General features: G+C 37.6%; 1 protein-coding gene across 1 annotated transcript; it reads left to right on the top strand.

Moving 5' to 3' along the window:
- The first annotated feature begins 8,945 nt into the window (after positions 1-8,945).
- OR10T2 (olfactory receptor family 10 subfamily T member 2) lies at positions 8,946-9,893 on the top strand. Its single transcript, XM_004469413.2, has one exon. It carries the CDS (start codon positions 8,946-8,948, stop codon positions 9,891-9,893), a length of 948 nt encoding a protein of 315 aa, XP_004469470.2.
- Positions 9,894-11,456: the final 1,563 nt, after the last annotated feature.

Raw genomic sequence — 11,456 nt, 5'->3', positions numbered from 1 at the left:
CTGGAGGCATTGTCCATTGTACTTCTGGCCATATGAAGCCATTGCCAGCTGCTGCAAGAGTCTGTAACTGCAACATATTCTCCATTCACTCCAGGAGCACAACCAGCGATGTAACAGATACCTTTATTGTTGTAGGGGTCAGTGACCAACCTAGCCAATAAGTCACATGGAGAGGCAAAATGCAGTGTATTGAAGGCCTGGTTTGTATGTATCAGAGTTTGACAATACTAAAGTCTATAACATCAGGATACAAGGCCACCACCTCCAATTGCCAGGAAAGAAGCCCCTTTTCCTCCAAGAACAGAGGTAAACCAGCCCTTTTCACACACATGGGTAGACCTCCTCTCTTGGCTCAAGGAGATCTTTTCAGTCCAGGCTTTCACTTCCATGGTTCTGCCCTTAAAGCCATTCTTCCTTCAATTTGTCCTTTCTCTGTCCCTTTCAATTCAGGTTGGCAGTGGTTCTGCTCGTACAAATTTTGCAGAAAACTTGTCAATTTTATGTGCAGTTCAAGGGGGTCCAAACCATCAGAAAAAAGGACTTTCCACATACCTTTCCTGGATAAATGTACTTTCTTCCTGACTTCCATGAAAATGACTCACTGGCTCCATGTTCAGACACTCCTTCTCTATCAAAGGGTTATTCAGTTAAACTCTCACATGGAGTTCTATTCTCTAGGGACTCACTTCTGGGAAGCTCAAGGAAGTTCCCCATTGAGCCACTTCTACTCCCTACTCTCAGAGCACACTATCAGGATTTGCAAAGGTTTACTTAATCATCAATATCTGTTTCTTTTGTGCTTATGAGTTTTGTTCTCAGTTTATCCCTTTCCTCTCACACTTTACATAACCTGCAAGGAGAAACCAGTCTGAAATTTCTACATTTACCTTGAAAATCTCCTCAGCTAAATATCCAAGTTCATCATTTTCAAGTTCTACTTTCCATGTAACATCTGACCTTTTAGATTGTCACTTAGATGGTATGTGATTACAGTGCATCATAGAGATTAAAATAGTGGTGATTATAGAGAATTTTTAAGCTCCCGGCTCTTTATAATTATACAGGGTGAACATAGATAAAAAGGAAATTACAAGTTATAAATAAACAATCTAAAAGCTACGTGGAAAATCAGAATGTCTTCATGGCATATTTGAAAGAGTCTTTATCACTGAGAGTTTTGGGGCAGCTATGGCTAAGTATAAAACTTACAGTCTGCTTGTATATCTTTTTAAATATCAACCTGATCAGAACTCTTATGCTAAATAAGAATCAAGACCTTAAGACAAGGGTGGATACATTTCAACAGATCTGAGAGAGGCTGAGATCATGATTCTCCAGTTCTTTCAAACAACCCTTACCTGTGGAGGGACAATCCCAAATACAAATACATACATACATACCTACACAAACACATCAATGGAATCCATCATCCTCTGCCTAAAAGACTAAGTGGTAGCACTGGGAGTAATAGCTCCATCACCTACCTTAGTTTCTAGACCTACAACAGGAACTAGATCACACTACAGTCTGGATAGAGAGACACAGATTCTGCTCTTAGAAGAAATGGCTTAAACGCCAAAAGAATGTAAGGCCCTCCACTTGTATCAGAGGAGGAAAAAGAGAATATGTGGGAACGTAGGTAAAAATCTTAGACCAAGAAAAGAAACATAAAATTCAATCAAGTCAAATTCATCGACATGGGAGCAGTCATCTGGTATTTAAAATATAATGTGTTGATTCATGCATTGATTAATAGTCTTTCAGGTGTCTAAATGAACTAAACAGTGACATGGTTAAGTTGGAAATGCCACACTTTTTGTTACACATTGTAAAATAATGAATTCAAAGGCTCAGAAAAACAGGTGGTTTGGTATGGAAGTACAATGGGAAACCTCTTCAGCCAATCCCTAACCACCACTAGAGGACCTGGAAATCATCACTAACCAATGAATTAAGAAGTGCATTGAAGATAGGAATGCAAACATCCTTGAAGAGGTCTATGATTATTGTTATCTATCACCAGTACACTAGAGATGATGATGGATGGTTGGGATGTTGCATGGGAATTGAGTTCCCTGATATAGATAAGAATAATAGTTTTTCAGAGGATGGAGGCCAGGAAACAACATTTAACTGTCCAAGGTGGATAATTTTGAGAAAGACACTGAAACCATTGCACCATCGTATCCTGAGGATCTTCATTTTTCCCCAGAGGGACCTCCGGCATTTATCAAGGTATCCGTGCACTGGATAAAGCAAAGTACCCAGACCTTCTGGGAATTATTAGATACCAGATATAAACCTATTCTGATGCCTTGAGATACAAAATGCCACCATGATCTACTTATTGGTCAGAATAGGAACTTGTGGAGGTCAGGTATTAGAGGGAATCTGGGCTCACGTCTCCAGGGGTTTGAGACAATTTGCAATTTGGCTTCAGTTCCCGAGAATATTGTTCAGTCTTATCTTTATGATATTCCCTTTGGGGATCTCAACCCAAAGCTTGTGGAGTTCACCAGCCCTGCCTCTTTGGTAGGCTATAAACTAATTTTTGTCCTCTGGATCCATGTGTCTCAACCTCTTTATTTTTCTGTAGTGTTTTTGAGAATTGCCAGATTCCTCCTGAGAAAATACCCTCCAAATACCAGGACAACCTCTCCAGCTTTTACTGAATCTTAATCTTTTGGTAGGGTCTTGATCTTTTCAAACCATTTTTTCCAATGCCTTCTAGAGCTTTTCTAAGTTGTTCTTAGAGGATGAGTTAATCCAAATTAACTAGGCCACCATCCCCAAAAGAGGAAACCCTAATATGTATATTTTTACATTAAGTAATTATTTTAACTAAAGGATAATATACAGAAAAGTACACAAATCCTAAGTGTATAGCTTGCGGAATTTTTACAAATGGAACATACCAGATCATAAATTGAATATTATGAGACCCTCATAAGGCTCCATTGAGCCTCTTCTCAGTTATTACCACCTCAAACATAACCTCTGTCCCAAATTCTATCTCCACAGTATTGCCTTTCTTTGGCCATCTTAAAATGGATTCATGTTGTGCCTGGCTTATTTCTTCACACCTCATGCCCATGAGAGTTTATGAAAATTCTTTTTGTTTCTGTTTTTATAATTTCTATATTGTCCTTTTTCAGAAGCTGAGCAAAATTGTCTTCCACCAAAGGGAATCTTTGTTTCTGGCAGATCTTTAAAGTCACTAGCAGTTTAGATCCACTTACAATTAAATTCAGAGTTTGAGGTTTCTTAGACCAACTGGTGTTAGAAATTTGAGCTGCAAATCTCAGTGAGGGCCAGCTTTTGTTGCAAATGTCTCAGGGATAGGTTTGTCTTCCCCATCCATGACCAATGCCTTTTCTCAGTAACATGGTAACTTTTCCATCAGTACCTCCTTAGCAGTGGGGTAAGGAATGTGTTTATTTCTAAAATGTCTTTATCTTAAGATGTTGTCATTCATACTTCCAAAGAATGCACTTTTTTTTACAGATACCTTTGATGCGCTATGGACTTCTACTTCTGTCACCCTCTGTTTGTGAATCCCTCAAATTAACAGCTTGGGTTTGTAATTCCAACCAGATAGGTAAATGTCTTCAGAGTAGAATCATCTTCCAGTGTTCCGTTAATCCACCTGAGTTCTTATTTTTTTCTCAGATTTTGGCCTGAAAATTCCTACTATATGTTCAGTTCTTAATTATATTTATGAATATACTAAAAATATTTTTCCAACAATTTCAGTTGTTTTCAGAATCAGGATTTGCTCAAATAACCAGACGAGCCACTACAAGAAACAGGAAGTTTCAGCCTTCTTCCTCACTCCTTTTTCCTTTGAATGTTGCAGGCACAAAACATTCAGTGTTGACTTTTTTTAAAACATATTTTATTATCCTTTTTTTTAAAGATTCATATATCACACAAAATGTTACATTAAAAAATATAAGAGGTCCCCATATACCCCCACTGCCCACCCTACCCCCACTCCTCCCACATCAACAATCTCTTTCATCAGTGTGGATAATACTTTACATTGTAGTTTACACTCTCCCCCAGTACATTCAGCGGGTTATGGCAGGATATATAATGTCCTGCATCTGTCCCTGCAATATCATTCAGGACACCTCCAAGACCTGAAAATGCCCCCATATCACACCTCTTCTCCCCTCTTCCTGCCCTCAGTAACTCCCATAGTCACTGTCTCCACATCAATAACACAGTTTTTTCCATTGCTAGAGTCACAATATTTCTATAATAGAATACCAGTAAATCCACTCTAATCCATATTTCATTCCTCCATCCTGAGGACCCTGGGATGGCAATGTCCACTTCACTTCTAAATTAAGAGGGAGTTAGATCCCACATAGCTGATGGATGGGATTCTCCTGTTTGTAGTTGTAGACTCTCTCGGTTCCTTGATGTGGTGGTTGACCATCCTCAACTCCCTGTTAGCTGACCTGGGTAAGTCCAATGAATCGGAGAGTAGATGCTGCAACTCTGCTGAGGCTCAGGGCCCAGCTGACACATAGACAGTCCAGAGACTCAAGTCTCCTGAACATACACCAACCCCAGGACCTACCCCAGGTTCAGTGGCATGTGTAGAGAGGTCACATCTGAGTCCAACTCCATCACACTCAGGAGCACAAATCCCAAAGTAGGGCCCTCTGGCAAGGCACTGAACTCCAGAGCCATCTGCCATGACCATAGGACCTGGGTGTCTCCGTAGCCCTCAGGAACACCACTACCTGGTGTTGTATCTACTCTGGCTGCCTCTGAATCCTGCTGAGACATGCATAAATGCAATTCATCTGATGACCTCTCAACTCATTTTGAAGTCTTTTAGCCATATAAACTCATTTGTCTTTACCATTTCCCCCTTTTATTCAAGGTCTTTTCCTAGTTGCATCACCAATTAGTGCTTGGTAGTAATTCCTCGGCACCAGGGAGGCCCATCCCTGGGAGTCATGTCCCACACTGAGTTTGGCTTAGAGTGGCAGTGTTGACTTTTCAATTGATTACATTTATATTTAGCTTTGTTCCCCAGGATTTTTTAACTCATAAAATTGCTGGCTGCATCTCAGTCCTCGTGATGTTGAAGGTGCCCCATTGTTCATTGGCACGTGTTTCATTATGCCTCTTATTACATATAATTAAGTGTCTGTCTTCCTTCCCTACTAGATCAAATAAAATGATATAATGTAGTTCTCTTTGTATCACTATAATTCTTGGTGCAATGCTTTCTAAGTCATAGTGCCAAACAAATAGTTGTTGAATAAATGTCATTCCCTTGCTATATCTACCCAAAGTGAAGAAAGAAATCCAATTGTTTGACTTTTAATTCAGATACAGAACCCTCCAAAATGCCAAGCATACCTGCATTCACCAACCCCTACCCCCATCCCTTATGCTTTATCAAATCAGTCTTCATATAAATTTCCAGGTTGGAGATTTATCCTGGCATCTTAGTGTTTTGCAATTTTTTCCCCCCAAAGTAAACCCCTCCATAATCCAAGAATATTTTCTACATTTCTGGTGTTTTACAGAGAAGTAAAGATTTTGCAAGCTATATTATTCTCTTCTGGCATTAAATAATATTCATTTGTCCAAGTTTAGTCATTTCTTTTCTCTCTGGCTTTAGTTCTCAAGTCTCAAGGGCCCCTAGTCCTTAAAATCCCAGAAGGCTATAAATGCTCTCCTACCTAATTATAGACTCTGAATTGACATATGGAAATAGACCAGGCTATTTTCATCTCTAAGTTAAGATTTTAAAGGGTTTGGACATCTAAGTGTCCAAATAAAACCTTTAAAAAGTATTTCAGTGCAATTTTTTCCCAATTGCTTAATTTCTCAGGACAGATGTCATTGCTTTTCCAAATGACCTTCTACTGCTGCTTCTTCAACATTCAAAAGGCCTCCAAGAATTTTAGTCATCAAACTCAAAGTTTTAGTCATCAAACTCAAACTCATCAGCTTCTTTGACTTCTTGGAAATAAGTAAGTGTTTTTTCTTCGTCAGTTACTATCTGAAGAGGGAAACACTTTCTACCAAGGTTTTCAAAATTGAATGCATTTTCACAAATGTTTTTTATTGCTATGAAAGTATTCTGCACCAAAGCAGAATTTTATTTGCTTTTTTCTTGAAATGAGAATAGTTTCCACTCTGATTGAGAGCACATACACACTCAAGTACACAAACATAAAAACACACCACACCTTAACATATCAGGATGGAAGCCTTAGGAGTCAAGTAATAGAAGTAATGAGGGAGCAGGAATGCTCATCAAACCAGGCTTTTTAAATGAAAGATAATGTTGAGAGAAATGTCAAAAAAATGTATTTAGGAATGATATGGAGTAAAAGTGTAGAGAACACATTTTAGGGAAAATCACAGTATATGAGAAAGCTCAGAAATAGAAGGAGATTTAAACCATGCCGTCATTCATTCAGCATTTAATTAAAGTGCATTAAGTGCCCAGTACTGTGGTGGAGATGCTTATCATTTAGAATACATTATTATTATGACTCTTGCCTCAAATGAGTATATACTATACAAGGAGATGAGACATATAAAGACAAATTAATTATAAAATAATGCAAGATAGTATCTTACCTATTCACTAAGTACATCTAATTTTAAGATCTCCAAGTTACAAAGAGAAAGTGCATCTGTGTGGGTTCTAATAGTTAAGGAGGGGCTTCTTAGAGAAGAAGGGACATGAAGAGGTTTTTGAGAAGGCTTTGAATAAGGAAGAAAAGGGGCAAGTTTTTGAAACATATAACAAATGGTACAAAAGTAGTACTATGACTGTGACCAAGAATAGTGGCTATCCCAGATAAAATCAATTCTTGTTTGAGTTACAAAAAAAAATAAGCAGATGATTTAGGGTGCCATTAGGAGCAGTATGATCTACAACACTGTGATTAAAATTATGGAACACTCCTGTTGGTCTTGTCTATCTTCTGAATGTGTTAGTCATATCCTTGACTTTTCTGCTTTCCTCCCCTTTCTGTCCTTTCTGCTCCTCTCCCCAATCTTGGGCTTATAGAGAATATATTGTATTAATATTGGACAATTCCAGTAAAATCAGAAATGAATTTTATTCAAACAAGTAGCATAGAACCATGCTTTAGTCTCTCAGGGAAAAACACTCTTCTGGCAAAGTAATGAATAAGTGGCATAAAATGTGATGGCTAGAACACAGGATTTAGAGTTAAATCTGGAACCCAGATTTAGACTTGAGGGTATCCATTAAGGACTCAAACGGATTTTGTTTTTAACTGTCATTTAAAAAACTAGGAGTGTCATAATGCCCAGCAAGTTCAAACAAATTTAAAAAGATGGGGTTAAAATAGGCTTTTGTTATTTTATTCTTAAATATGTGTTATTCATATTAACATTTACAGCAATAAAATAGTTTGGGCATGACAGATCTCTCTAAATGAAAGCATATATTATAATGTCATTTCATGAATTTTAAAGATTTATCTATTTCTCTCCCCCAGGCTCCATGTTGTTTGCACTCGCTGTCTACTGTGTCCATTCATTGTGTGTTTGTCTTCTTTTTAGGTGGCACCAGGAACCGAACCCAGGGCCTCCTATGTGGGAGGTAGGCACCCAATAGCTTGAGCCACTTCTGCTCCCAGCTTGTTGTGTCTCTCATTGTGTTTCCTCATCGTGTCTCTTTTTTGCGTCATCTTGTTGCATTCGTTTGCTGGATTACTTGTCTTCTTTAGGAGGTATTGAGAACTGAACCCAGGACCTCCCATGTGGTAGGTGGGAACCCAACTGCTTGCGCCACATCTGCTGCCCCATTTTATGAAATTTAAAAGAAGGAAAAGTTTGAAATTAGCTCCTGAAAATTTTGCTCTCATATTTTAAGTGAATTTTGCACTGATAAAAGCTTTGACAGGGTGTGATACGGAAAGAGGACTGGGGGGAAAGCCCGTTTCCTGAAGCAAACAAAGGCACATGCATTGGTTGCTCTTCCTCTAAGACCACAAATGGTCTTAACCCCATTCAAAAAAGAATAATGGAAATGGATATACTAATCACAGCAATAGAAATACCCCTTCCTCCCTGGAATCACCATACTTATCATGACTCTTCAATGTTGCCTTCTGATGTAGGTCAAATGATAGGAACTGGACTCACTGACTGGTCTCAGTCAGGATTTTGTATTATTAAAAAATAATAATTAGATTACATTTGTCATTGTTTCTATCTGCTGATTCCATTTGGCCACTGATATGTGCTGCCCTTACTTGTCCCATCCCAATTGCCCCATCAATTGTGACTGTAAGTGATAAGAGGACAAGTATATATGCTATAATAATTATCTGCACAAATAGATGTTAGAAATGGCATGTATAACTTAGGTACCTGTGTATTCCAAAAGTATTAATAACTTGGTTTTGGTTTTGGAAAATAATAATACCAATTTTGGAGGCAGCAGATTAACCTTGTTTATGTTTGGACAGCAGCCAAAAAGAGATGTAAAGAGTCTGGGCTGCATAAAAACGAAGTACATTTAGGATCATAAAGTTAAAATATGCTTATTGTTAAACCTTTTGAAAATATAAAAATATATCAGAAACTAAACTAAAATCACCTCTGACCATATTATAAATATGGCTTTATATTCTATTTATACTGGGAAACTTTTCTCATGTCAGACTGAAAATACTAAATCGTTGCTGTTTTTAACTTTTGTATATTTCTCTAATATAATTAGCCATTCCCTATTATTGGAAATTAATAATTTCTTATAAAAATCATCAAAGCAAATATCTATATCTAGATAGATTGAGAATGTAAGTAACACCAATGTTCTGGTCTAACAACATGATTAAAATGAAGGCATGGGAGAAATGCTCTTATTACATTGATAGTTATTCTTTTGTCTCTTCTACACTCATTCACAGAGAGAAATTATTCAGATGCAAGATTTCAACAAAACCACTGTGGTTTCACAGTTCATTCTGATAGGCTTCTCCAGCCTAGGGGAGCTTCAGCTGCTGCTTTTTGTCATCTTCCTTCTCCTGTACTTGACAATTTTGGTAGCCAATGCAACCATCATGGCAGTCATCCACTTCAGCTGGACTCTACACACTCCCATGTATGGTTTTCTATTCATCCTCTCCTTCTCTGAGTCCTGCTATACTTTTGTCATCATTCCTCAGCTTCTGGCACACCTTCTCTCAGCCAACAAGACCATCTCTTTTGTTGCCTGTGCCACTCAACTTTTCTTCTTCCTTGGCTTTGCCTGTACCAACTGCTTTCTCATTGCAGTGATGGGATATGATCGTTATGTGGCAATTTGCCATCCTCTGAGGTACACACTCATCATGAACAAAAGGCTAGGGTTGGGATTGGTTTCTCTGTCGGGAGTAACAGGTTTCTTTATTGCTTTGGTAGCCACCAACCTCATCTGTGACATGCCTTTTTGTGGTCCCAATAGGATCAACCATTATTTCTGTGACATGGCACCTGTTATCAAGTTGGCCTGCACGGACACCCATGTTAAAGAGCTGGCACTATTCAGCCTCAGCATCCTGGTGATCATGGTGCCTTTTCTGTTAATTCTCATATCCTATGGCTTCATTGTTAATACCATCCTGAAAATCCCCTCAGCTGAGGGCAAGAGAAAAGCCTTTGCCACCTGTGCCTCACACCTCACGGTGGTCTTTGTACACTATGGCTGTGCCTCAATCATCTACCTTCGGCCCAAGTCCAAGTCTGCTTCAGACAAAGATCAGTTGGTGGCAGTGACCTATACTGTGGTTACACCTCTACTTAATCCTCTTGTCTACAGTTTGAGGAACCAGGAGGTGAAGACTGCACTAAAAAGAGTTCTGGCAATGCCTGTGGCAACCAAGGTGATCTAAAGAAACATGTAAAAATGAACTAGGGAAGACAGAGAAGAAGTGAAAGGCAAGACGTTTTCTCTGTTCCTGTGTCAGTTCAGACATAATTTGGGCAATTTTCCAAAGATTAAGACCACTGTTGCCTTTTCCTTACCTCCTGTTCCAGAAAAGGTAGAGGTCAATCTGCACTTGTCTATTGTCTGACTGAAAGAAGGACTCATACCTTACACTTGGTAAAGAGAGAAAATCATCATAGTTTTTCAAGGGAAGACACAATACTAAGTTGAAAGGATGTCAAGGATTATTTTCCTGGTTGGATTAAGAAAAAAGGATCTGAAGTTATTAGAAGCATCTTATTCAGGGTACAGGCATTTATTTAATAAATCCACTTTACAGTAGGTTTCATGCTAAGTGAAAAATTAAGATGACTAAATTGATTAAATTGATGACTTATGGAGGTAGGGGAATGAATAGATTAAAAAAAACAGGCAACTTTAAAATATGGTAATGCAAGATAATCAATCTGTTGAAGAGTTATAAGAACCAAAAGAAGTATTTAATTCCTTTTGAAAGAAAAAAAGATTCAGAGAAGGTAGAATGAGAGAAAGAGAGAAAAAATTTGAACTAGGCATTTAAGGGAGAGCAAGATATCAATGGTAGGTAACTGGATTTTCCAGTAACAAATCATTGGTCAATATTATCAGAATTGTTGGCTTTTTCAAAATTTGATGTTAGATTTTTTATTATGCTAATTATAAATTGAACATATTTGATTTTTCATTTGTTGCTTTGCTTTGTCTAGATATAGCGATATGTTTAAGTCTTTCAGAAGATGTAACTTTATTTTAATAATGGACCAAAAACAACTACTACGTACATCATCACACTTGCTGCTCAGGTGGAACATAGTGCTTTGAAAAGACAGGAATGGATCTAAGCTTTCAGTTGACCATGTCTACAATGGTTATAATAGAAACATTATAAGGATCTATCTTTTATTATTGCAATAATTTGGACTATAATTGCTATACAGAATTGATTTTGAATCCCAACTCTATTGAAAACAAGCATGCAATTTGAGACAAATTATTTAAAACTTTTAAAGCTGGTGAGCCTTGAATTTTTTCTTCTGGACCACTGAGAATTTTCTGAATGGATATTTAACTTATCTACTTTGCATGATGCCTGTCTTCTAGTTCAATGAGTCAATAATTATAAATTAAAACTTTTTTTTATTTCATCATCCTGACCCATACTAGAAGAAAACCTCCTGACTTATTAAAATTAAGTTACAACACAAAAATGAAAGACTATGTTATAACTAACTGAATTTCCATGAAAATTACATGTAAACAAGGAAAATGATTTTATATAACAGAATAGCTATAATCCTCTATGCCTTCTCTAAAGCACCCTGACTCATTCTCATGGCGCAATGAACAGTCATGTTTAATAGATTACTTTCTAGTGTGTCTACAAGTTGTCACATGTGTGTTTTCCTAAAGCCATGTACAGTGGTGACTTTGTTATTGTATTTATTTCACCATGAAATGTAATGTTGTGTTATATAAAATAACAAGGTAT

Source organism: Dasypus novemcinctus, chromosome 13 (assembly GCF_030445035.2).
Source record: "Dasypus novemcinctus isolate mDasNov1 chromosome 13, mDasNov1.1.hap2, whole genome shotgun sequence".
Classification (NCBI taxonomy): domain Eukaryota; kingdom Metazoa; phylum Chordata; class Mammalia; order Cingulata; family Dasypodidae; genus Dasypus; species Dasypus novemcinctus.
This window is presented reverse-complemented; position numbering and strand designations above follow the sequence as displayed.